Raw genomic sequence first — 26364 nt, 5'->3', positions numbered from 1 at the left:
GCGTCTGGCTGTTATCCATCAGTGATGACACTTGCAGGATGGAACCTATGATTGCTTACAGGATTATATTGACAGAAGTCCGAACGATGAATCGGTAGACACCGACTATCAAGAGACTTGCAAGAACAACGAACAATTTCATCTCGTTACTTACCCGCTGTACAGGTGCAGATACGGCAACATCCAAGGCATGGCAGGAATTGCAGCAATTTAAATACATTTCATTAACTTCCGGCCTCCATGACCTGGCTGGCTCATCAAATCATTGGGAACGGGGTGTGGTCACTGTACTATAATTGGATCCGATGGCTTGGAGCAGCCCCCGTTTGGCCCCCTTTTCAATAGACCTGCATATTATTGTCACACAGCACTTGCCAATACCCCTGGATTACCCTATAGCGACATGGAATCACGGAACACCCAACGCTGCCTTACTCATTCATCGGCAAAGGTCTTTAAAAGGTTGTTGCTGTTGATTGCTGGTCCTTATCCGCGAAGATGCCAAGCTCGGGGTGCCCTTTCTGCAAGATCCCGCTCGTGATGATTGTGTTTGAGTTGCTGATCCTTTTTCCGGGACTGGAGACACGAACTCTAGATCAAACTGATTCCAATTTCCTCGTGCCATGTTTATTGGCCATGTGCCATCCGTTTGCAATTTCTGTATGCACAACAGAAACCGTAAAGTCAGTGTGGCTAGTCGCACAAGCGCTGCAAGAAACGAGGAACACCTTTGGCCGCGAACGGGATCTACTATCCGTCATGTACTGAATCTCAGAAGGCATGAACATAACCAGATGCGTTTCTTGTGGGTTGGCAGAGTTGGCATTGACTGAGAAGTCTACGTTAAAATGATTAACGCGATAGCTGCCGGATGGATGTCGTACAGCTATTCTGGCTGGGAATTGGCTAACTTGAGAAGTGCAAGCGCTAACTTGGCCAGCCCATCTAAAATTTGAACCTCGATTTCCTGCCTAGACTAGCCTAGTAATCGCTACTCTAGCGATCCGAGTAGATAATTAAATAATACAACGTTAGAGCTCCCAACAACAGAGAAATAGGTTCTGGCCTGATTAAACCTGAATTTGCCAAACCAAAATCTGTATCCATCTACTCATAAGCTTACTCGACTCCTATAATCACGACCTCGGAAGCTCTCGCCCCCGTAGTCACACAGCATTGCGCCAGGAAAATCCTGTTCCTGCGAGAACACTACACACACGCACACACAGAAATGGCAGGCAGTCAAAACGACGCTTCGGAGGAATTCACCTCCTTCTACCTCCAGCAAGCCACCAAAGAGTTCGCCGAAGATCTTGACAAGGTTCGCAATGCGGACGATTTCAAGGGCGATGCCTTCCCCATGCTGATCAGGGCGCTGCAGCAGGGCACAGCTCTCTTCTCGTCAGCTGACCAGCGCCGTATCATGGATGCCGCCCAGAAGCAGCCGGAAGAGGGCTCGCACGAGGATACGAGCAGCAGCGGTAGCAGCATTAGCGACGAGGGAAAATGAGGCGTGGCGTGGCATCATCAACCATTCTGATTCGCCACGGACACATCACAATTGCTTACCCTGCTGTTACGACGAACTGGAAATACGTGTGTGCTAGTTTCTCTTCCCGCGCTCTATTTCTGCCTTCTGGTAGTTCTTACTGAATATTATACGGCCTGGTCTGAAAAATATTCACGGGTCGCACAAAGCAGTCAGTAGCTGGTGGTCAACCAAGACCAGCACCACCAACAATTCATGGTACTTTTCCAAGTTTCCGAAGCACTGCATGATAAGAGCTCAGGCTAATTAGCTGAGACTGAACGAGATTATGGGCTCGATTTGGGCAAGGAATACTGCACTATGAACCGAGCTGTCGATGAGAATGCATGTATAGAGAGATATTCGGGGCATGCTCAATTGTACAATCAGTTAGAGATCATGTGAACAACTCTACCGTTAGTTATTCATTGGTTGGCCATAAGTATGACCTGGAGGTGGTGCGTCAGGCCTCGGACGTTGGCAAATGATGAAAATTTATAAAGCACCACAGGATAGCAATCCTAACATTGTCATTCTAACATCACTACGCATTTCTTTTCTTTAGTCCTTTTCTAAATCATAAAATCCGCCAATCCGTGTTTGATCTTTATCTCCCATGCTTCCTTTACAACCATATAAACTATTATCGATCATGCCTCGATCATTCTACTGAGCTTACGTAATCCTTCAATGGGAAAGTACATGATGACAACTTATAACGACGGTGGTGATGACGAAGACTATCCATGCTATAATCCAGACGATCCGGACCCTTAGTTCGATCATGAGGATAAAGACGTCGATAAACTGGACGACAATCTCGAGGATGTGGAGGTGAATAACGATATCGACGCAGACGCTGGCTCCCGTGGTTTTAGCGATGCCCATTACAATAGAAAGTGTAATAAATAAGCTTGATAAAACATTCTCGTCCTCCTTATCAAATCTTAATTGAGTAATGAGGTCTAAGATGGTGTTGATCCGAGGGGTAATAGTTACCCAGCTTCTGGTGGTGAAAAAGATGGTTTACACGTTGTCTGGATATCATATACACCGCCTATGTCTCCCCGCCAGACTATCTGACCAAGATATCTCAATCTTAGCCAGATGTCATATCATCGATTATTTTCCGGGGAGTAGATGTCGATATATTCCTTGTAACGGCCAATAATTATACACGGAGTTATAATTTATAAGGTCGTGGGAAACCTTACGAAGTTCGAGTTCTTTGGTTTAACAGATTGTTGTAGAAAAGTTGGCGGACCATCCGCTCGACAATGTTGAGAGATTATTAAGGGACATCGTCTTTATGAATGGGGTCTTCCTTAAAGTTTATTCCTTCCCGATGTGTCTCAGTTGTGTTGTACTAATTACAATGCAGATTCCTTTGCATTTCCATATCACTCAAGTCGCACGATTGCAAACTGTACCGCTCTCAGTTATTACTTGCCCCTATTAACCAGTACCATAAGCTGCGTCATGGGTGAACTGATTCGGTAACACCACTGTTCAAGTACGCGGCTAGGCAACAACGGGTTGTTAGTCTGGCTAGCTCTATCCGGCCACTGTAAACGGTCGTCGTGACTGTACACCGAGGAAAGACCAGTTTCGTGAGCTACTATCGCTTATACCAATTCCATATTAATTGTGGAAGTTCCCGAGACCGAGTTCTAACTGATGTAGTATTATAAAGTTGGCTTGAGCGCGATGATTGTGTATCGGGACGATACCATCCTCGGCTTATCGGTTCGTCAACCTTGTGTTACAAATTGGCTACAATTATAATACCCTGCTAAGTGACTGTGTATACGAAATCAGTTGGGAGACTGGGCACAATGACTTTTGGCACTGGTCCTTTGCGAAACACATTTCGTTATCATTAACAGAGAGATTCGAGAACCGTAGAATAATGTGATAATGCCTGATTCTAGATGTATAAATAGAAAGAAAGAAAAGCCATATACCATGCAATACAACACCAGATTTAAAGAGGATCGGGATTCATTAGTCGCTTCATAAGCAGGACACCCACTCCACCACTGTTCTCTATGATACATATATACCCATGAGACCAATATCTACACAAAACGGAACTTGTTCGAGGTGGCAGTAGACTTCGAGGTGGTAGTTGCGGCGACGCCGTGGTACGACGCGGCACCAGTTCCAGTTTTGGTCTCGTTTCTAGTGTTGTCCTTTTCCCAGTTGTTGTTGGGCTGGTACAGGTTCATGGGGATTTTGCTGGTCAGGCTGGAAGGAATGTACTTGCCAGCCACGATCGGACCAGCAATCAGTGCAACGAAGAGGATGACCATTGCGAAATAGAGGATCGCGAACCGGATTACTCTCCTCCTTCGAAGTTTTGATTGCTTGAGAGAGTAGATTGGCGGGCGAATTTGACGACTAGGTAATGTTAGCGAGAATGCTTGACAGAGCGGAATTTAGACAAAGCATACCTAGGTCGCAACCAGAAGAGCATCATGGAGTGCAGCTTATCGATCTGCGGGATGAGGATGAGGGGAAGCATCAAGAAGAGAAGAATGTGGCCGAGAGCGAAATCAGCGGCGAATAAGCTCAGCTCGGTAATTTTGCAGAGGAATTCACGTGCAGGCTGGGAAACCGAATGCCAACCCATAGAGTACCACTTGCCCGTCCAGAACGCGATGTTAGATTGGTCAGTCTTGAACTCACGAGTAAGAGCAAGGGCGATGATGAGCTTGAGGATAAATCGCTGCAACGCCATGACCGCAATCATACCCAACAGAGTCTTGGTGAAATCAAACCCTTCGAGGAAGAACATGACCTCGAAGAAAACAAGCAGCATGATCACTGCGACGGCGTGGGCGATTCCAGCCAGCACACTACCAAACTTCTTGCAGCACATACTCAGGAGTGGTCCCATACAGCAAGCCATGCCAAACATGGCAGCAAGCGTTCCAGCGTTGACGGCTATAGGACCGAATGCGACGACAGCAACGCGTATCAGGGCATTTGTAGCCTTGGCACTGTTGTCGTTGGTAAAGACTCCCGTCTGTGCGTTGATGAATAGGTACGGTATCAAGGTAACAGCGACAAAGATTAGAGGGGCAACGATCTCTCCGACAAAAACGTTGGTGAATCCCGCGCGAGGCACATCGGCAGAGAGCTTCCCGGATGGATCACCCAAGGCTTTGCGCTTATAGCCAGTGATTCTGGTACGAGACAAGCGGCAAAAACCAATCCACGAGGCCGCGTGAGATTTGGAGTTGCCACGTGACAACCAGCGCAAATAGTCACGGTAGTCGATGAAAAAGTCGTTCCAGGAGAATTGATGAGGGTTGTACAGGAATGGCGAGACCAGAAGCGCTGGGACTGTGATATAGAAGTAGGTCAAAGCCGACTGCCACACTGTCAATGTGGCGAAGAGAAGCATCATGAAGCAACGCGCGCCAAAATAGATCGAAGGGCCGGCGAAACGCGAGTACAACACACCGAAGGGAATGCGAGCTGTGGCGAAACCACGACCAGTACCGATGTAACGGGCACCGCCGAATGTCAAATCCTCTTGCACAGAGTTGGCGTAGATCTGACAGACGAACACCTCGAAGAACGGAGAGAGGGAGCAGAATTGCTTCGCCAATCGAGTTGCCATGCGCAGGAGACCACGTTCTGTCAGTTCTTGTACACAGAGAGGAATGTATGACAAGAAGAACACGAATAGAATGGAAATGACACAGCGGTAGATCCAGTCTATCAGTGAGTCAGTGTTCGCACAGCCAGTTGGATACAACGGATCCGTGATCGGAACATCTCGGTTATAGTCGCAAGGAATCGTCTCGTGTCGGAGAGCGCCGAAGCTGAGAAGAGTTATCATGAATGTCTGAATCGAAAGCATGATGAACATGTTGTTCAGATGGAAACCAGGATGAGCATAGTAAAATGACAGGAAGCGATCGAGAGGCAATTGTGTTCCGAGGTAATAGTACTCGCGGGAGAGCATCTGCTCACCCATACCAGTACCAATCTTGGTTGTAAAGTTCAGAATAGAACCAAAACCTAAATCACGACCTTTACCGCACTGATAATACTCGCAGTGCTTGATACGCCCACCGCGGAGTACAGCATTCATACCAGCGTAGATATCCTCGTTCAGGTGAAGACCTTTTTGGGCCTTGGAAACACCGCCACGGGTGGTCATGAAAATACCGTTCAAGAAATCGGGATGGCCATAATGAAGCTTGCCTCCAATCTGTGCGAGGGTTCTCGCGAAGAGGGTACCGAAGGTCTGTTCCTTTCCAGCAGCAATATCACCAAGGATACCAATGTTCTCTGAGAAAATGTATTCACGAGCACCTAGGATGGCAACGGGGGCAAAAGCTTGATTCTTGACGCCAGGAGTGTATGGTGAAACGTTGTCAGTCTTCATTTCCTCGAATTCGGCCAGGACGGAACGAATCTTCAGACACTCTTCCAGGTAGTTGTCCTGGTTGGCATCGATAAGCTGGATGTACTCTCCGCGGTAGAAGATGATAGAATGGTTCTGGTTGTCCGACTTTCCGTCACCAAGGACGGGGTTACCAGAAAGCTGAATCCTGAACTTGGGGCGTCTCATGCCGTTCTCCATGATCTCAGAGTGGCCGTCAATAAGGGCGGAGTAGATGCGTGGCTCGTCACCCTCGACCAGCGGAGGCTCCTCGTCGAGGTACGCAATTTGAAGGTCGGGGTAAGCGCGAAGAAGGAACTCGGCGTTCTCCATTTCTTCCTTCTTGAATTTGGCGAAGCGTTGCATGGAAACGCACAGCTTGAACTTGCGACGAGCCATCCTCTCGAGTTCACGCTCCAGCTTGTCAGAGTTGCCACCGAACATCTGAACGACTTCTGGGTTCTCAACACGATACAGAAGTTTGATGGCACGGCTATAGTTCATGAAACCGGAAATGGTGCGGTAGAGAGTTTGAGATCGCAGAGATGCCCAGATACGAGTTCGAAGAGTGTATTCGGGGGCCGAGGACTTGAAACCAATGCAGTAAAAGGGCAGGTCATCAATCTTGCTCTTGGCAGTGTCCTTTTCGTTCTTCTCCTCGTCACCATTGAACTGGGAAGTCTCGTCCGCGAGAATCTTGGTGTCCTTGACGAAGCAGTCCCACTCGTGAGGGTGCAATTGCTTGAGATATTCCAACATGGTAACACGAGAATAAGGCTCGTCCTCACGGATAATTTCTCTTAGTGAGAGCAAAATCTTCTCACTGTAATGGGGGATCAGAACGGTGAAGGTGGGCATGTTGTCGACGGGAAGTGGCTCAGGGATAGGTGTAGACAGAGACTGTGCAAAGAAAGAAATACGGCGCTCTGCCTCGCTCTGACTGGGGAAGAACTCTGTCTTGAACGAGTGATCTTCCTGGGAAACGAAGAAAGTGGGTGCACGGAGTGTTCTCTTGCCTTCCTGCTCAGACGGAACTTGGTGATAAAGAAGTTTCTGCACGTGATCGATTGCCAGAAGATGCTCACGGTACATGGAGATGACGATGGCATTCCAAATCTGTGAAATCAGGACCTTTGGCTTATACTTGATTTCCATGTCGGTGGTTGCCAAGATCTTGGAGTAGATACGCTTGGGCAAACGGGAAAAGATGTTTCGCCAAGGCGTCCAGATGGAGGAACCAAGGTAGAAAGACCGGGCAATCGAACCGACCGTGTTGAGGATGACATACCACAGATAGGTATCCAAGAAGAAGAAAATCAGATCGGTAAAAATCATGAGGATTAAAGTGATGGTTGGCTGCTTCTGGCAAAGTACCTTGCCAATGATCGCGTCTCCCAAGCAATCATCGACATTCATGATGCTAAGGTAGCGCAGAGGGTCACGAAGGGAGAGTGTCAAATAGATGTAAGACTCTCCAAACTTGGCGCCGAAGACAACGGCCCACATGCCGTAAGACATGGCCATGTCATTACCATGGAGGCGCGGCCAACTGGCGGTAAATGTCTGGCTGGCAACGTACTGACGGGAGTTCTTCTTAGTCAGGTAGCTTCCGAACAAGCCACCTAGAGGCATGACTGAGAAGAAGATGAAGCTGGCGATAGAGAAGAAGAACTGGACAATGCCCAGAATCAGACCAACCTGTGAATCTTGGCCCCCAGAAATGCCAAAGACATACACACTAGGGCCAACGTTGATCAGGAAGACGACGATGAGGAACAAGAGACGCTTAGTCAAGTGCTGCGCTCCCGCCCAGCGTCTCGGAACATATGACCATTCTGCAAGTGTGGCGATGATCTGGACCAGGGAGGCAATACCACCACCGGCACCGACAATTGACCACTGAGCAGCAGCAGTCGGCTGATTGTTAACCTCTTGCTCGTACTTGCTACCCAAAATAAGAGACGGAGCATTGTGAGCAGTGTAAAACCAGAACATGGTCAAGTGGATTACCCAGATGCGGTTGAAGTTAACAAGCATGTGGAACCACGACCGAGTCTCCTTGTAGGTTTTGAAGAAGCACTTCTTCCAATTGACATCCTTCAGCTTGAGGTAGCGCTCCTGTGGTGGGACGTCCACCAGCTTACTCTTGTCTTCCATGACAATGCGCTCGATGCCCTCGGGGTACCAGAAGAGCTGGTTGCAGTCATCGTAACCGATGATCTGGTTGTGGTCCCGCTCGCGACGGACATATACACCACCAGAAATCTCATAACCTTGGTCACGGCAGTACTGATACAACGGCGTAATGACGTTGTTAAGGAAGGTGCCCTCCTCAACTTGCTCGACCATGTTCTGGCAGGCAGGAGAGTTGAGGTAGTCATCGGCGCACTTGAAAACGAAGCACAAACATTCAGGCATGAAACGAACTTGGTTGGCTTCACCCCAGCAGAGAAGATACAAGGCAATCTGGCGAATGCGGTCGTGCTGGGACATGCGGTTCATGCGCGTCTTCCAGCGGTATTCGGCAGCTTCCAAGCTGTCATCGCCCTCAAGCTCCTCAAGGGCTTGTTGCTCGTCGGGGGCGTCTTGGGCAGCCTTGCTCTTCTTGGACTTCTTTTTGCGGCCTTTGCCCTTGACATTGGCAAAGCCAACGGCATCGTCGAGGTCGAGGTGTGCAGCGAAATACCATTTTCGGTAGTTGGCATTGTCGCCACCAATGTAGTCGGCGTGAAGCGAAAGCAAAGCCTGGTTGGGAGTCATGCGGGATGCTCGAGAATCCAAGAGAATCATGAGGTGGTCGTACATGTTTCTCATGCTGTCACGCTGGAAACCAAACTTGCCGGTCAAGTCCATGAAAATGTCTTCGATCTCCTCCTTAGACAGGGGGATCTGTGCATCCGAGGTCCAAGCAGGATAAGGTTCCCTCGAGCGCTGGCCAGCAGGGAGAACGTTTCCAAAATCCATACCGTAGTTGGGGGTTGATGCGCCAGAGGAGCGGTTTCCGCCATAGGAGACCTGAGAGGAAGGGGGCCGGTACCCACGGGCTCCTCCCTCAGCGTAGCTGTTATATCTTTCATCGCCACGGCCGTAGTAGTCCATGTCAGTGGCACGAGCCATGTCTGACCTCATGGTGAAGTCACTGAAAGTCTCGGAATCATTCTCGCCGCCCTGGTTATAGGCCTGGTCGTGATACTGTCCACTCTCATGGTTATTGTTGTTGTTGTTGTTGTTGTTGTTGTTGTTATTGTAATAATCGTCTTGGTACTGGTCGTTGTTGTCGTAGTACCCGCCGTCTTGGTGGTAAGGATTCTGGGCGTCGGCATTGTAGTAGCCGCTGTGGAGGGCGAAGCGGCATGGTCAGCTTACACATGGAAGTGAGGAGGGTAGCAAGGCGGAAGAAACTCACGATTGATCGTAGTAGCCTTCATTGTGGCCTTGCTGGTTGTTGGCATTGCCGGCGTGGTTGGCGGTGTTGTCGTAGCCATCATGGTCGTAGTACTGGCCATTGTGGTCGTTCTCATAGTAGGAGTCCGTGTTCTGGGCTCCCTGAGGATGACCGTAGCCATCGTCGTAGTGGTCGTTATGACCACCACCTGGGTAAGCCGACATCTTGAGGGAAGATGGGACTTAAAGTGTCAGTATTCGGCGTAGACCTAGTGATTGAGCAAGTCAGTGTTCGTCCATGCTTGCAAAGGAAATGAGATGGCGGGAAAGGGTTTTGGGTGGCGCCAATAATTAAACTGCATGACACAGAAAGAAGGTAGGGGCGGATCTGCAAGGGTGGTCTTGATTTTGACTTGAATCTTGACGTCGGAGCGGTTGCATTTTTTGGGTGTTGATGCAGACGCTCGTGCAAGGTGCAAGATGCAAGATGCAGGTTGTTGTTAAAACCAAGTAGCAAGCAGTAGACGCATGGCGGGCAGGCAGGACAGACGGGAAGGAATTCAGATCGGGATCAAGGTGCTGTTGGGGGTGCAACTTACAGGCTCAGAAACTCATGACATGCAAAGGTCAAAAATTATTGATTAATGTTGCAGCTTGTTCCTTCCTGTCAATGAACGAAAGAACAATCACGGCCAGCCAGTGACTTTGTTGACGCGGTCGGACTGGAGTTGTGTTGTATTGTTTGGTATCGTATTGGATGGGATTGGAACGGATTGAATTTGGAGCTGCTGTGCAGGATTGGCCCGACTCTGGGTTACGCGGCGTAGCGTAGTGCTGTCGTCCTGTCGGCTTGACCTAGCGATAAGTTCGGCAGGCTCGGCGTCTCCAAAAACTAGCGTTGAATCCTGTCAAAAGAGGAACTTGAACTTGGCCTCAAGTTCCCAACTTCTCCGATAACCAATTATTCGGAATCCCTTGACAATTTTTGTGGTCGGGCAACGATTGACTAGAGGTGAGTCCGTATGTGGTAAAACAATAAAGGAGGCGGTCCCGGCGTGTCGCGGTTGTCCGTCCGTCCTGGTCGTTGTTGTTTAAGGTTTTTGTATCGGCTGTGTGCACCACGACGAGCAAGCGAACGTGTACTGGTCGTCTAACGCAGGCAGATGGCCAAAAACTAGATTTGAACCGGTGCAAGGTAACGAAGGTCGGAGTGAGTGTTTCTCTCGCAGAAAAGAGGGAAAAAAGAACTACAAGCTTTCCTGTCTCTCAACGCTGCTTTCCAAGGAATCGGCCCAATGCTGCTACACGAGGCAGATCAGGAAGAAATTGAATCCAAAGAAAGAAGAAAGTGTGAAACGGTTTGCGAGGGAAGGTAGAAGTCAGGAAAGTTGGGAAGGGGGGTTCAGGAAAAGAGAGTGAGGTTGGCCTTGGAAAACTGGAATGCGTCGAAAGGGGAAAGGACTATTACAATTACAACATAATACAGTACTGTGCTGTGCTGTATTGTGCTGTACTGTACGCTATGCTATGCTATCTTGACTCCTATGCTCTCCTAAATGTACCAAGCATGGACGAATAACGCACTGCACTACGCTACCGGTACCTCACGGAGCATTGCTAGTTACCTGCAATGCGATTGACACTGGGGGCAGGGGTTTGACTTGCTTGACCACTGAGGTCCGCTAAACAAGGAGGAGGGAGAACCCGCATCAGGATCGAGATACGGAGGGAGGGAGGCTGTGCAAGTTGAGGTTTGCCCATTCGACAACTCGCCCCTGTATCCGCTAAATCACCCCACAGCTCGTTATTGCCCTAGATTCAGGTTCATGGAGGGACGAGGGAGGAGATGCCAGCTGGTGCTTGGCTGATACTATCATAGTACGCGGTATGTAGTAAAGTGAGCGCGCTGGCACTCTCGCACTCTGCCTAGAGGTTGCCAAACAAGGAACCGCTGGAGCACTTCGGGGGCAAATCCACGAAAGTGGGCATGCTAACCCCTTTCCACTTGCAAGAAACCAGAAATGGATCGTGTCAAGGGGCAATCCGCAGAAACCGACAGGGTTTCCCTGAGCACTGATTGGCTGCTCATCCCGCTTTCTTACAGCCTGGAACTTGTCCAAGTGCACTAGAATGCGAATCACCGAGAGAAACCTTACGAGTACAAACTCCCAACTCGTCGCTCCATACCACCCGACGATCGATCTTTTCGACCATCCAGCCCATTATGGTTGAAATGAATATCTCAGCAAAAAAAAAAAAAAAAAAGGTATCCATCCCATCTGGTCCCCCGGACCTATGGTGCAACGATTTTGTATGCATAATGAATATCAACATATCTGCTATACGTTGTGGCATTTTCGGACATGCGTGGCACGTATTGTATCGTCTTGTGTTGTATTTCATAAAAGGCCATGTTGATGACCATTTGAATGGGCCAAGCCATATTAAACCACGAACACAGCAACCCCCTTAGCCCATCAGTTGCTAATAAATGTATCTACTTTGTAATCTACTATATGTTCTAGTGCTGCTTTAATTATATGGGCTCGGCTTCTACGTCTTGCCATTATAATGCGATGCTCTGCACTGTCTTCATGCATATACGAGTACACTCGAAGTACCTGTAGGCTGCCGCTTATATGGCCAAGGGTTATCTGCAGTTCTGGGGCCACCTACATACAGTACATAGTACATCCATGGCTTAGCAGAACTTGCCGACCCACTAAACCAACCAATTTCAACTCATCTCGACATGAGCTGGGACAATAGAAAGCAGGTCTCCTAGCAATCTAACAACGAGATGTAGGAATGGTACATAGGCATTGCGGTTGTCTTTATAGCTCTCCTACAGCTGATGTTGACGCGTTGTGTTCCAATCGTGTTCGCAGCACCGCCCCGTAGTTGCTTCGCGTGCTGCATTGGCGTGCCTGCATGCATTCGTGTTCTGTGCCGCGCACGCAAATCCTCCCGAGAAAATACGAATCGATCAACATGTGGCAAATGCACCAGGTGCACCAGGCACGAGGCGCGAGGTGCGAGGCGCGCAACACTAAAAGTGATAGGCGAGATGGGTTTTCCAAAAGCTGGCTGAGAATACCATAGTGGTGTACACTGTTATGCGGCACGAGGTCGCTTGCCCTGTTTTTGCATTTAATTTCGGCGCCTTTGATGTAGCCATAAGAACGCGTGTTGAATCTTACACAGGGCGTCAAGATGCGACCAACAACGCCAAAAAAACAAAACAAAAAAACCTTATCGAGTTCTGAAAGTTTTCCGCGCTTGGCGGGAGGTTTTCCAAGCTTACTAATTGCCGTATCCTGTTGGAGAGTCCCCATTAAGTATTTATCCTGAGATACAGGACTGTGCTGAAAGGATGTGTGGCACCTGGATCCCACCGCGTTGAGAGTAAACCTTCGCGACACATGAGCTCCATCAGGAGGCTACGCAAAGGCTTTACAGTGTGAAAGTGTAGCGTTGTAGCAGACAAAAATAAGCCCGCGTCTCATGCAAGGTACAGGCGATGACGACATGGAAATAATCAAGTTCGCACTACCGGCAAAGGTGTGGCAAGGATCTGACCAACAAGACTGCAGCCTGAGATTAGACGTTTCCGGCCTTGATAGCCCCTTTTCTCTCGAATTATTCCGTGTATTCCGTGCACCTCTATTGTAGATGGTCATCATGAGGAATGTATTGTTTCAGCAGTGCCATGTTACCTTGTTCAAACATTGGATGACAGCGCAACCAGTGTTTCCCGCCCACGCCCTAGTACCATAAGCCCAACTGTAGCGGTTGCAAATCTGGTGAAGGTTTTAGCCACATTAGGCGTCTCCCCATATGTTTGTCCGAAGCCAAATGGTGATACTCTAGGCCCGGGAAGATAAAAAAGAAAAATACCTTTAAGAAAGGCAGTTTGACCAGGAGCAACAGTACCCAGCAGCCAGCTCGCCGGCTTCCATTGCTTCCGCTGCTCTCCGCTGCCCCTCAATTTATCTCATATAATTGCGGGGCCTGTTCAGGTTTATATCTTAGGCGCTCCAGCGCGTTTGACGGTTCGGAGCCCGTCGAGGAAAAGCTTCCACAGGCAAGTCTGGTCAGTGGATCAGTGACTCGTCACAGCACCGTTTGTCCTTGCCTTCGCATCCACTTGATGGGCCACTTTCAAATTTCTACAAGGGCTTGAGCAATTCATTTACAGTCTGGATTACACGTCTAGTCATTGTAGCTCCTCTAATAACGCTGCGACTCAGCCGCAATGGTAGGGCTGCGCACGCATCGTGGTGCTGAGAAATCAGAAAGTCCGGGGATTGCATTTTGTGGGCCCTATTCGTGCCACCGCCGAGGTGTGCGGTGAAGGCCATACTTGCACGCATGAGGTGACCTGGCGCAGTGTGCGCAAGTCAAATTCGGGATTGAAGCGTGCTTGTGGTGGTAGTTAGTAGTGTGAAATGCTTCGCATACTACAGCAAATTTGAGCAGACTGAGCTTGTCAGCCAGCTTAACATCAGAACTTTGAGCAGATTTGAATAAATCGCGGCAATTGCTCGTGCTCCTCATTTCAAGCCGAGATGGTGAGACTTCGTTTGTATTTCCGTTTGGTGGATCTTTTCTTCACTTATGTTGCCATTCATTTGCCAATTTCACCGGGAATCCATTCCTTCCTTATGGTACGTAAATAGTCAAGGCCGAGTACCTTATGTCTGAAGTTGTGGGACCAGGGAACTATTGCCACGGAACTATATGATACCATCTCTCAACGCGCCTCGAAAATAACATCCGCCAGGGAATCTGGTGGAGCTGGTGTTGCGAAGTTTGCGTAACTCCTACATAGTGGACAAGATACGACTCGAGCAGTATTTTGCTCAGATACCAACCGCGCAGTACCTTCTGATGGTATATCACCATCAGGGTTAACAGTTACTAAAATCATGTAGGCCAAGTCGATTGTCTACTTTCCAGTATCGCGGTACCCTTTTCTTTCCTACGTGCGATCATATACACGCGCGCGATCAAAGTAAATGCTGGTGATGCCAAGCGTTGTGGACAAGACAAATGCCTGATGTTATAATCATACATGTACGCATGATTATATATGCCGCCCGCTATCGTCTAACGATAGTACTTTAATGCAAACTTAGTTCTGCTATAAATGGTAATAATGACCACATATTGTAATCATGGGATACAAAACAAACGCATCCGAAGCATATAATGTTGGCATTATTGCCTTGGTAGTTCAGTGTCGAAATATCAAGTCGTGGTCTATAATACAAGAAGATAATGAGAAGGGGCTAAGCATAAATAAACGACTGTCCAAAAAGACATAAAGCCCGAGTGCCTGGCCAAATGACTAGTAGCTGATATATTACTCCGTTGGGTAATATTTCCGTAAACCTCGAGTGAGTTATGTTAGGACGCCAGGGAATGACGATTTCGCATCATGTCCAGATAACAATGCACACAGGCTTTTTACCTTTCTAGACATTGTGGCGGTTGTTGCCATCAATGGAGCCTGTATGCTAACGCTATGGCACCGCTCTCTAGAATAGTACCACATCATGACGTTCATAGCAATACGTTCCTTTCACCTAGCCGTATTCTTTTTCTAATCTGCCGAAGGGGAAGGGGGTGCTGGTGGCCTACATTCTTAGGTGATGATTGAAGAGAACTTATATCAGCTCTCAATCTTTCCAAACGTACCGCCATAGAAAGTCGAAGCTCATTATTCAATGTTATTTTTATTGAATTCGGAGCAAAATCAGAAGTGCAGTGTAGCAATTACTAGTATGCACCGAGACGAAAGTGTGGACGTGCGAGTTAGTTGTCGAATGAAGGGTTGAAGCGGCTTCGTTGCCCCTCCAACCGACCCGCATCTTCACGGATGTGTTATTAGTTTGATTAGGTGCAAAACTATTCGCGTTTTCATTTGGTCGAAAATCACTTCAGAAAGTAATTCATTCTGCAGGAACCATGGCTAGATTATTATATGAATCAAATAGCGAGGACGAATTCCCGCCACTAAAGGTTGTTGCAAAGCGCGTTAGACAAAAGATGCCAGCGGCGAAGGACACAAAGCCAAGCATAACAGACAAGGAGAATGTACCATCAAGCGAACCACCAGCAAGCCTTCTCGGGAAGTCAAAGCTCTCAGAACTGTCGTTTAGAGGAACTCCGCTGAGGCGACGGAAATTGGGCGACTCGCAGGCATTGGACAATCCGCTCTTCCGAAAATGGAGCGAAGATACTGCAGAATCCAGATCAAGGTCGTCTCGTGTTAGCAGCCGGGAGACCAAGAGGAACACATCGGACATATCAATATGCCCCTCACAAGAATTAGAGGACAGCACCCAAGAGTCTGACGACGACGTTTTTGTGCGGAGGAGAATACGAGCCAAACCTGCTGCGGAGAAGCTGGTAAGGAAACGTGCGGAAAGCCGGGTCAAGACCGAGGTTCTACTATCGGTCACTGAATTAAGCGACAACACGCGGACCACTGAGGAGACGCTGGAGATATCGGCAATTCTCTCTGAAGGGGAGGAGCTGGAAGGCCAAGGACACTCAAGTAATGATGATGAGTCGGAGTTTGTGACTGCGTTGTCTGAGAACGTGGAGTCAGACTCGAATTACGAATCGCCATCAGAATCCGGGTCCTTGACCAAACCCAGGCGATCAAAAAGTCCCGGTACCAAATCAAGAGGACTAGTCCGACTATCGCCACCAAAAGAGCCACCGAAAAGGCAGACACAATCGAACAAATCACCGGCAAAGGATAACAAGCGAGCTCACAGCATGGACAAAACACAAACCGTCCCTCAGACCCCAGGGGTAAGATCCAGAAAGAGCAACCCTATAACAGAGAGCCTCGGAAATGATTTTCAAAAATTAAAGCTCTATGCTGACGATCTGGATAATTCACCTGATGCCAAGCCGCAAACACAACTCAATCCAGTCACTCCTAAGAAGTCATTGCAACAGTCACCATTTAAAGCAACCAAAATTCCACCTTCTCCATGGAAAGCCGAGCATAAAGAATTTTGGGATGTTGAGATACAGAACGAGTGGGTCGACCAGCACTCGCCTCCCAAACGCGGCCCCAGAAAGGTTGACCTGATGGCTGGCACTTCCAACATAGAATTGCTGAAGAAAAAGTACGGGGCCAGCCCAGAGAAGCGGGATGCAAAAAAGATGTTCGACCAGGCCAAGGAGAAAGTGGCGCAGGAATTCCTGCACGAGCTAGATGAACGCATCACGACCGGTCAGCTGTCTAAGCTGACGGAAGCTACAGGAGGGTTGCGCATCAAGTGGTCTACCTCGTTACAAACCACGGCTGGCAGAGCTCACTGGAAGTGTAAGGAAACGACCACCAACGTTCAGCAGCCGGATGGCTCATTCAAATCGACAAGGGAGCGCCGGCACGAAGGCTTCATCGAACTGGCCGCCAAGGTTTTGAGCAACGAGGAGGACCTACTCAACACAGTTGCGCACGAGTTTTGTCATCTCGCAGTCTTTATGCTCAATGGCAAGCCCAAGTTTGCACACGGAGCAGAGTTCAAGTCATGGGGTAGCAAGTGCATGGATGAGTTCAAAGACCGAGGGATCGAGGTGACCACGAAACACAACTACGAGATCGACTTCAAATTCATCTGGCGCTGTAGCGACTGCGCAACCGAGGTCAAGCGACACTCAAAGAGCGTGGATCCTCTCAAGCAAAGGTGCGGACGGTGCCGAGGCACGTTGGAGCAGGTCAAGCCTGTCCCAAGAGCCCGTGGCAAAGGAAAGAGTGCGTACCAGGAGTTTGTGAGCACAGAAATGAAGGTGCTGAAAGCTGAGGGCAGGGCACTGAGTTTCAAGGAAATGATGGCCACTGTCTCCACACGCTGGAAAGCTCACCAGGAAACGAAAAGGATGGAAACCAGCACTCCCGGCAACGACCTTAAAGATCTGGAAGTTGAGTTTGAGGAGCTGGCGGTCACAGACGTGATATCTGACTGACCTTGAACTATGTCAGTGCTCCCGGTTTCGTCAAGTAAACCGTTGCGGCTTCGACATGGAAATGTCCATCATCCGTTCTGAAATAACAGTCAGTCAGTGTATGCATTGCTTGGAGTTTCGCTTCATATAGAGGAGTTCTGCATTGGCATCTTGGGGAATAGAGCGCATTATAGAAATGACCTTATTTACAATACCACACCCTCAATCTTTAAAATCTACTCTTGACGTCGGGAAAGGAAATCGGCGTTTTACCGTTGTACAATCGACGCAACGCAGATATACACATGCATGAACATGTGACCTAGCATTCTTAGAAGATATCAGTCTGCAGCTCAAGACAGTCCAAAGTCACAAGTTACATTCGTTCATTTCGTAATCCATCCAAAAGTTTGCCAAACTTGTCATTCCAGACATAAAAGACAGGCCTGCTCCTAGTCTTATCCGTGCTAGGCTATACCTCACTGAACAAATTCCAGTCCTTGACCTTGAAGGTCTCCCAGATCTTAGCGGCATAATCGACTGCATCGCCTATTAACTTTCCTTGTTTGCCCAACTCCAAATCGATATCGTCCTCGTCGTATTCGCCTTTGATGTGAGGCACATTGATGGTGATGAGAAAGTCTGTCATCTCACGCTCAAGCCGCACCAGGGTCATGATTAGTGCAGTGAAGTCGGGCGCAGACTTTCGGTCCTTGTCCGAGCTCGATTTCGGTGTTATGGTAGCGATGAGCGTATATGCTGGGACGTTCTCGCTGTTGGGCAGTTAGCGACAGGCATTGCCCAGGCATGTACCTGCTGGAACATGGGACATGGAACATGGAACACGGAACACGGAACACGACGAGCGTGGATCGACACACGATGGATCGGACTTTGTCAAAGGGTAAAGAAAAGATGCTTCCACGTACTCGAGGCGCGAAAAGAGTGTCGGCGTGGTATTCCAGACTTTGAGCCGGTCAATATCCTCTTCAACTACATCCTCCAGATGTCGTGTCAAGGCACGACCGTCGATCTCGGGACCGGTGCCTTTCTCGCCCACTCGCTCGTTGATCTCAAAGACGATGCTTGTGAAGCCATCTTTGTCGATCCAGACTTCTTGGTGATCGGGGACTTCGCGCAGTCGGCTGTGGGTGGGGGGTTTGTGTCAGTTGTGTAACGGGGTCCCTTGGGTGAGATTGACGTGACTGGCGCAATATGCACAGGGCCAGCGCGCATCGAGGAAAATCATACCTGACATCGGCAAACTGGTCGGGTAGCGAAACGACGATTGCGCCACCGTAGAGTGGTACAGTCTTGTAAGACATGCTGGGAAGCTTTGAAGGGTGTATATCGGTGGCAGAAATTGAAGAAATGTGAAGATAGTAATTTGAAGCCTCATCAGGTTTCCGTTGCAGATGCACTGAAGGAAGCTACAATGACGCAGCAGGTTGAGGTGGGGTCTTGTTGGTCGCTCGCGGGGTGAACTCAGCTTAATAAAAAGTCCATGACCTTTAACTTATTCAACATGTGTCACCATGAAAGCAGGTTTACATGGAAATGTGTAGTTACCAGGACGCCTAAAGATTATGATGATTCTCACTGCTCTACCACTACTCTGCAGGGGGTCCAACAAATTACCGTTGAGCAGAAATACCCATCCATACCTGTAGTGATGATTTCGACTGTTGGATTGTATTGTGTTTATTCAAAGCTAAGGGTGAGAACCAAATGACTCTTGCAGCTATTTCTGTGACTGGGACCGTATTATGGAGCCTGATCTTTCAGACGGCACCCTAAACTCCAACGACAAGTGCATCAAGGAAGCAAGTTGGGGTTCGTTCTGGGCTTGTCTGGCTGTCGCTTTAGATGAGCTTTTATTAAATGAAAGGACAAAAAAGAACACAGAAAATATTAATAAAAAATATGATAGAAAGAAAAAAAGAGACCTTCGGCGTATTGCTGGAGTTCGTACTGCTATTGTACGTCTGCTGCCATTTCGTACCGGCATTGGCACCTCGTTCATCCACCATCCTCCTCCCTTTAGATGACAGACAGATACCGTGCATGCTGGCCATGAATCGTTCGAAACAGAAATACACCCACGTGAAGATATCCGTAGCCCATTCTATGGTCCATCCACCATGTGACTGACACAGTGTTTTTGGTAGTCAGTGGTGTTGTCTCTTTGAAAAGGATAACCTACCCAAAAGAACGGATTGAATGGTCGACGCCAACCAAAGAAGAAATTGGGCCCGTTTTGTTCCCGCTGCATTGGTTCCCGCCTGCCACTAAGCCAAATTGTATGATCTCAGCATTTGTGGTAACGACACACCACATCCGCTGAGCAACCATGCAAAAATCAATCTGCTGATGCGCAGAGAATTGGTTCCAAAGATAGAGAAAGGAGCATCTCAACGGCAGATCTCTAGCGAATCATGGTAAAAGGCAATGGTTCGGTTGTCCAGATCACTCGTTAGCTCCAAGAAATTTGTCATCTATTTCTATATATATTAGTGCTTCGGTAGAGCTGGTGGGTGAGGACTTCAGCATCGTATGCCGAAGTAATCCCGAGCGTCAAATCCGAGGCATCTACACTCCTGTGCCATGTTCTTTTGGAGAGAGCAAGGAGAGGAAGTGTCTGCCTTGCTTTCAGAGTTACCATAAGTTCTTCATCCAAGTCTAACATATTGACACTTCAAAATCACAACTCAAGGCGCTCCATGGTCGCCGAAAGTTATTCAAATCTCTCCAACCTCTCTCCGACCATGGAGCGTGATCGTCTTGATTCAACCAGTTACCCTGGGTCATATGTCACCAAAAAGCTTGGCATAAGGACTCCCCGGGCCGCAACGAGATACTTGGTAGTTAAAGCAGAGCCGCAAGTCTGTTAATATATTTCGCCATTAGTCACGGTATTCATCGTACTTGTAGACTAGATACTGTGAAGAAACCACAGAACACCCACCTTCCTGCCCCAGGACAAGCTAGAGGCTTCAATAAAACATACCCCGCCAGGCAGTAATGAAAGACCAATGACACATTCCAATGTCTATGAGGCACTGGGCTCCGAATCATTGTGGGGCAAACGTTTCAATGGACCAAGCCTATGGATCAACCAAGCGTATGAATAGACATTTCGGACTGCAAGGTTAGAGGAAGCTTACTTCCTTTACCGGTTTGTCCTTCTTCGTAACCTTCCTAGTGCCACTCTATGACGTATCCTTTGTTAGATACTGGAAATATGTCGAGATACTCCTGTAGGCATATATAGGTAAGGGAAAGAAGGTGGTATACTTGTCAGTCAAGTGGCTCAGACATACCAGGCACCATAGCGAGTTTACTGCAGGACACCAAATTGCTAGTTCGTTCCGTTTGATTGATAACGGATGCCATTACAGTACTCATTTTGACACATAGAATAGTATATTAGCTAATTGTGATACATGGATTGTGATGAGCTACTTGGAATGGACGTTACCAAGGCATTCACAATGGCAGCGGAACATAAAAGGTGAGCTATGAACCCAACACGATAGCACAAAATGTTGATGGTAAATAGCTTTGATTTTCGCTTACAATAAAACATTTGATACACTATCCCAAATGGGCCCTTAGGCAACAAGTCTTTTGGGTCACCATTAGATACGACTACATCACTAGAGTCCACGGACGAACACCTCTGTCTACCACACCACTTTCCCCCGGTATTAGCTATAGCATTTTTGAACAAACCGGCGCTTGTGAGGCTTCGTTACAATTACGCAACTCTGATTAGGATCTATGCAACTTGGGCAATCAAGTCCGTGCTATTCTCTGTTTCGTCGGTCGTCGTACGTGGACACATTGACTTCAGTATACGCCGACTTCTCCTCATGTTCTCTCAGTAAGAACTTGCACTTGAAGCCTGGGTAGCGGCGCAGAAATCCAGACCGCTGCAGTAGTTCATGTATCCTACGTTCATCTGTAGTGCCGACCAGAGTGTCCCTATAACATACCACCTACACACATCCATGGTAGCTACACAGGTGTTCGCATTCCCTCCACCACTGATACTGCTGGTGGTCCCAATACATGTTATTACAGGCAAACGCCAACCCCCGAACCTCGGATGATATGCCAGTCGGCGCCTTCAAAACGCATTTGCCTGTGCCGGATTGGGTCTTCAAGCCTTCAACGGCAGCCACAATATCAAGGAGGAAGCATTAGAACCGTGTACCTGTCTACAACAAACAGATCACTCATTGAAGTTTCGGCATAGACAGCGAGCATTGTACATTCACTGCGTGAGGCGACGTGAGATTCATGATAGGCAATGCATGCTCTGACGGGGCAATGCGCTCTGCATTATGCTTTTCTCACCCCAGCCATAACCCGGGGATGATCGTCTATGGTATCTATCTTACAGACCAGAATTACGCCAGACCAGGCTCCTAATCAGCTTCAGCCAGCCATAAGTCCATGCCTGTGCCCGCCTTGTAGTTGGCAAGCCGTTTTATCATCATCATACATTAACAAGACGTTGTTAGAGTTTACGGTGCCCAGATATCCTGGCCTGTGGCCTCGATCCAGTTGCCCAGCTTGTTCACGTTCTCACCCCACTCACCCAGCCTCGCGCTCATGCTGGCGATTTGAGTCATGTCGAGGACACGGGGTTGAACCCAGGTGAAATTGACGAGCTTGTCGACTTCATCAATTGTGCCTCTCACCAGACCCAAACTTAGGGCCTTCATGACCAAGTGCTCAATCTCGTTAGGACGAACTCTTGTGTCGGCGGAGATGTCGTCAAAGGTCATGGCGCGCTGATGAGGGGGCCGCCGGAAGACGGCCTCGGTCAGAGCTGTTAGGTAGATCTTTTGTCTGATTTCTTGCTCGTTATCAGCGAGTAGCTCATTTGACTTGATGTTGCCGGAGAGCTTGTCGTAAGCTACCAGGTCGCCTCGGTTGAAGGCAATGAGAAGTTGGCGTAACCAGTCAGCATCGCCCGATAGAGAGGCCAGAATGGGGTGTTGTAGCAGCTCGCCGAAGTTGTAGATGGAGTCGGAGACGAGGGCAGCGATGCCCAGCTCATAGGCCCTTTGCTTGCGCTCCTTGTCGGACAAGTCCTTGAGATCTATGCAGGCAAGGTAGAGCAGAGCGTTGCGGTAGTAGGAGGCGTAGTCGCTGACGGAGTTGTAATACATTGCATTTGTGCGGTAGAAGGAGGCGTGAACTTTTGTCTCAACGCTGTCGAACGTGTCGAGGATCTTCTCTGCCTTGTCGAGATCTTTCCTGGCACCCTCATCATCGTCCACGCGCAACTTGATGAGACCAACGAAGATGGTGGCGTAGACGAAGGCGTCTTGTGAGCTCTCGTTGTCGACCCTTTTGGCGAGATCTTCAAGGAAGGACAATCTCTCATCGTCGTCTGCTGTTGGGTCAGTTATTGGTCAATGCGTATTCGGTCAGAGGATAAAAATAGATGCAAATATAAAACAAGAAGAAGAAGAAGAAGAAGAAGAAGAAGAAGAGGAGGAGGAGGAGGATGAGGAAGCTATGGGATATACCTTTGCATGCGGCGGCGGCCTTGAGACCTAGATCGACCAGCTTGATCTGGTTGATCTTGTCGGCAAACTTGAGGATGAAGACCTTGTAGAACTGTAGGCGTTGCTTTTGACTGGCGGGGTTCTCGAAGAATTCGACGAGGGCATCGGTGAGCTGGTGCCATAACTTTCGCTCCCACAAGTTCTCGAACTGGATGATGAGGCCCTGGAGCTCTTCGGGAGCTTCGTCGCGCTGATCGGCGAGGAAATCGGAAATGGTGTCGACATTCATGGTGCCGTGGATGTTTGTTTGTTTGCTTGCTTGCTTGCTGGATGTACTTGGCCCCTAGTCTGATCGAAAGCTGAGAGTTATGCGCAAGGAGCGGGATTGTTTAAAATATGTAGGGTTGTCGGGGAGGGGCGTGGAAGACGTTGTGATGATGGACTGTAGCTGTGGTGAAAGCTCCGGGGGAGACGATGTCACAATATGATGATGTGCCACTAAGATAGAACACGGCCTACAGCACATGTACCTACATACATACGTAAGTAAGTAAGTAACGTGGGTATCTCGGAGGCTACAAGAGCTGGAGCTGGAACTGGAGTGAGTGCAAACGCGGCTGGTCTGTAGCCTGATGGGGGGGGGGAGGCGCGTGCTGGAGACTTTGATTACAGTAGGTTAGGTGCCTTGGGTGCCTGCCTTCACTTACTTCCGTACCTAACCCACGGGAAGACTACCTAATGTCCTGAATGGGGTCGCTGGGTGAGATAGGGTGCGTAAGCCACAGCTGACCTTTGTGCTTCGACGCTCGTGGACGGATGTATGTAACCTAGCGGTAGGTTAACATAGTCACATAGACAACGACAAACTGTATTGTGGCTGAAGCTCCATGCACTCACGCCCTCAAATCAGCTGGCGGTGATTGGCGGGCTTGGCGGGCCGGTCAAAGTGGCAGGCAGACCGGGTCTCAATTCAAGGCGTGAAGCTCATCGCATAGCAGCAGCCAAATACCGGTACCATCCTGTTGTGATAGCTTCAATTGCCCATCGCTCAACGCTTCTGACAGGAATTGGAAAGGTCGCTGCCATTCTTGCAGTCCAGAGCAATCGCAAGAAATGGCCTCCTTTCCGGCCGCTGCGCGGTCTAGCACCAGACTTGCCCTCAATTTCACTCAGCGAAGGTCCATTGCCGACGTAACCATCACACGTACCGGCAAGCCCATTCTACGACAGCAGGGTGGCCGGTATGTCCTTTTCCCCTTCCCCCTCCCCATCTATGCCATGGCACAAGACAGAACTGACCCGTTCCTCCTATACATATAGACACTCGCTCGGAGGTATGCCAGCAGACCCTCGTCCAATCCAAAACCGGAACACAGACGGTCTCTAACCAACTCCATGTCTAGGCCACACTGCCACCGTATTTGGCGCAACCGGTCAATTGGGCCGATACATCGTCAACAGGCTAGCCCGTCAAGGATGCCACGTCGTCATTCCCTTCAGGGACGAGATGGCCAAGCGCCATCTCAAGGTCACCGGTGACTTGGGCCGAGTCAACTTCGTCGAGTACGACCTCTACAACACGGAGTCCATCGAGGCCAGCGTCCGGCACTCCGACGTCGTCTACAACCTCATCGGCAGAACATACCCCACCAAGAACTACAGTCTTGACGACGTCCACGTGCAGGGCACCGAGCGCATCGTCGACGCCGTCGCCAAGTACGATGTCGACCGTTACATCCACGTCTCCTCCTACAACGCCAACCCCGACTCCCCCTCGGAATTCTTTGCCACCAAGGGCAAGAGCGAGCAGGTCGCACGGAGCATCTTCCCCGAGACCACCATTGTCAGGCCAGCACCCATCTTCGGCTTCGAGGACAACCTCCTGATCCGCCTGGCGACCCCAGCCAACCTCTTCACTTCCAACAACATGCAGGAGAGGTACTCGCCAGTACACGTAAGTCTCCTTTGTTGCCCTGATTCTCTCTGTCTTGTCTTCAACTTGCCTTGTCCCGAGACGGCAACTGACCTCTCCGCAGTCCATCGACCTCGGTAAGGCTCTTGAGCAGATGCTCTACGACGACACCACCGCCGGGCAGACGTATGAGCTCTACGGCCCCACCGAGTACTCGACAGAGGAGATCGCCGAGCTTGTGGACCGCGAGATCTTCAAGAAGCGCAGACACATCAACGTCCCCAAGGCCATCCTGAAGCCCGTCGCACAGCTCCTGAACAAGGTTATCTGGTGGCCCATCCTCAACGCCGAGGCCATCGAGATGGAGTTCATCGACCAGGAGATTGACCAGACTGCCAAGACCTTCAAGGACCTCGGCATCACCCCTGGCGACATCAAGGACTTTACTTACCACTACCTTCAAGGATACCGGAGCTCCTCATTCTACGATCTCCCCCCGGCCACAGAAAAGGAGAAGAGGGAAGACAGAAAGTACATTCATGTTACGGATGAGCTGTAGATTAACCTTCACAGGGGCAAAAGAGAGAAACTCATGTGTTTGTACATATACACCTAGACTTACGGTTTCCTTGCTTTAATAACCAGTGAAAAGTGCATTCGAGTTCACCTTTTATCCGGCTGTGCTCTTCCCCCTGATGGGCGCCATGAATTCTGATGCTCTCAAGTAGTCAAAACAACATCCAAACGCGTGGGTTTATTAGTCAGAAAGGCGCAATAACCGCTCTTGTTGGCGGTGCCCCGGCCCAAAAACAGCAAGACCAACTAGTTGTTCAGCATTCTTTTTGTCTCGTACCAAATTGGTTCAGGAACTACGCAAGGGAGACTACCTTAAACCGCCCCATTTCTCTGTCTTTTGACACGCACCGTCACTTGTCATGAACAATTCTCCTCTGGCCCATCTCATAAACCTTGGCCATGACTGCTATTTCGGAGGAAACCCCTTTCAGACCTCCGTGTAGTTCTATACTGGAATTGTGGGCGTTTCTTCCCTCCGGTTTTGCAGTGCCCTATTTCAGTCCCTACACATCATTGAAACAAAACACGTCAGACCTTGGTTTAGTAGAGTATAACACACAGTAGTCTACGAGCTATCAATAGGGAAAGGCGGACGGGAATTCGGTCGTGTGGAATGACTGTAGATTGGACAATACTACTACGGCATTCAAACTGTAGTTGACGTACAAGCCCTGGAGCGGGGGCAGCCGCAGGCACATGAAGTGTCGATGGCCAACGCAGGGCACGCCTGCCGATTAACAGCGAGGCGAGTGTTGTAGAGATCTTTGGAGGCCTGGAAACTCTCTTGGTTGATGACCGGTACAGCCGAATGCCTCACTAGCAGCCAGTGCCTTACTACTCCAGAAGGCCTATAGAAACCAGCCGTTCTAGTACGAGGTAATGCTGTTCTCACAGCAGGACCTACAGCTCTGGGAAGAGAGCGAGCCGAGGCTTCGTGCCGGCTGGACACGACGGAGAGGGTGTGATGTATTGGCGGAATGCACCATCCCACCCCGCACAATCTCGAACCTGTCCCAAATAATGATCACACGTGGAACAAGAATCTTTTTCATCTCCGAGTTCTGGCTGGTGT

General features: G+C 49.2%; 8 protein-coding genes across 8 annotated transcripts; 5 read left to right on the top strand and 3 right to left on the bottom strand.

The window, feature by feature from the left end:
* Positions 1-257: 257 nt before the first annotated feature.
* Positions 258-858, top strand: BKA67DRAFT_572841 (uncharacterized protein). Its single transcript, XM_046103319.1, has one exon. It carries the CDS (start codon positions 499-501, stop codon positions 766-768), a length of 270 nt encoding a protein of 89 aa, XP_045956358.1. The 5' UTR covers positions 258-498; the 3' UTR covers positions 769-858.
* Positions 859-1231: 373 nt separating this feature from the next.
* BKA67DRAFT_660847 (uncharacterized protein) lies at positions 1232-1510 on the top strand (the record flags this gene model as incomplete). Its single annotated transcript, XM_046107699.1, has 2 exons — positions 1232-1321; positions 1382-1510. 2 exons carry the CDS (start codon positions 1232-1234, stop codon positions 1508-1510), a joined length of 219 nt encoding a protein of 72 aa, XP_045956357.1.
* Positions 1511-3388: 1878 nt separating this feature from the next.
* Positions 3389-9158, bottom strand: BKA67DRAFT_572837 (1,3-beta-glucan synthase component-domain-containing protein). Its single transcript, XM_046103318.1, has 2 exons — positions 3986-9158; positions 3389-3932 (listed from the first exon to the last, which is right to left on the bottom strand). The coding sequence occupies exons 1-2, from the start codon at positions 9054-9056 to the stop codon at positions 3607-3609; spliced, it is 5397 nt and encodes a 1798-aa protein (XP_045956356.1). The 5' UTR covers positions 9057-9158; the 3' UTR covers positions 3389-3606.
* BKA67DRAFT_572836 (uncharacterized protein) lies at positions 9139-9916 on the top strand. Its single transcript, XM_046103317.1, has 2 exons — positions 9139-9261; positions 9334-9916. The coding sequence occupies exon 2, from the start codon at positions 9414-9416 to the stop codon at positions 9576-9578; it is 165 nt and encodes a 54-aa protein (XP_045956355.1). The 5' UTR covers positions 9139-9261; positions 9334-9413; the 3' UTR covers positions 9579-9916.
* Positions 9917-15281: 5365 nt separating this feature from the next.
* Positions 15282-17303, top strand: BKA67DRAFT_660845 (SprT-like family-domain-containing protein; the record flags this gene model as incomplete). The annotated part of the gene is made up of 1 exon (XM_046107698.1): positions 15282-17303. The coding sequence occupies one exon, from the start codon at positions 15282-15284 to the stop codon at positions 17301-17303; it is 2022 nt and encodes a 673-aa protein (XP_045956354.1).
* Positions 17304-17559: 256 nt separating this feature from the next.
* Positions 17560-18815, bottom strand: BKA67DRAFT_346072 (ran-interacting Mog1 protein). The gene is made up of 4 exons (XM_046096333.1): positions 18534-18815; positions 18212-18427; positions 17663-18055; positions 17560-17612 (listed from the first exon to the last, which is right to left on the bottom strand). Exons 1-3 carry the CDS (start codon positions 18605-18607, stop codon positions 17755-17757), a joined length of 591 nt encoding a protein of 196 aa, XP_045956353.1. The 5' UTR covers positions 18608-18815; the 3' UTR covers positions 17560-17612; positions 17663-17754.
* A 2766-nt stretch (positions 18816-21581) lies between these two features.
* Positions 21582-23440, bottom strand: BKA67DRAFT_572821 (uncharacterized protein). Its single transcript, XM_046103316.1, has 2 exons — positions 22826-23440; positions 21582-22686 (listed from the first exon to the last, which is right to left on the bottom strand). Exons 1-2 carry the CDS (start codon positions 23091-23093, stop codon positions 21812-21814), a joined length of 1143 nt encoding a protein of 380 aa, XP_045956352.1. The 5' UTR covers positions 23094-23440; the 3' UTR covers positions 21582-21811.
* Positions 23441-23770: 330 nt separating this feature from the next.
* BKA67DRAFT_572817 (uncharacterized protein) lies at positions 23771-25377 on the top strand. Its single transcript, XM_046103315.1, has 4 exons — positions 23771-24045; positions 24125-24138; positions 24208-24758; positions 24841-25377. Exons 1-4 carry the CDS (start codon positions 23918-23920, stop codon positions 25273-25275), a joined length of 1128 nt encoding a protein of 375 aa, XP_045956351.1. The 5' UTR covers positions 23771-23917; the 3' UTR covers positions 25276-25377.
* The last annotated feature ends 987 nt before the right edge of the window (positions 25378-26364 follow it).

The sequence above is a fragment of the Truncatella angustata genome (genome assembly GCF_020726525.1).
Source record: "Truncatella angustata strain MPI-SDFR-AT-0073 chromosome Unknown BKA67scaffold_6, whole genome shotgun sequence".
NCBI classification, from domain to species: Eukaryota; Fungi; Ascomycota; class Sordariomycetes; order Amphisphaeriales; family Sporocadaceae; genus Truncatella; species Truncatella angustata.
The sequence above is the reverse complement of the archived record's forward strand: the minus strand, read 5'-3'. Positions and strand labels throughout refer to the sequence as shown.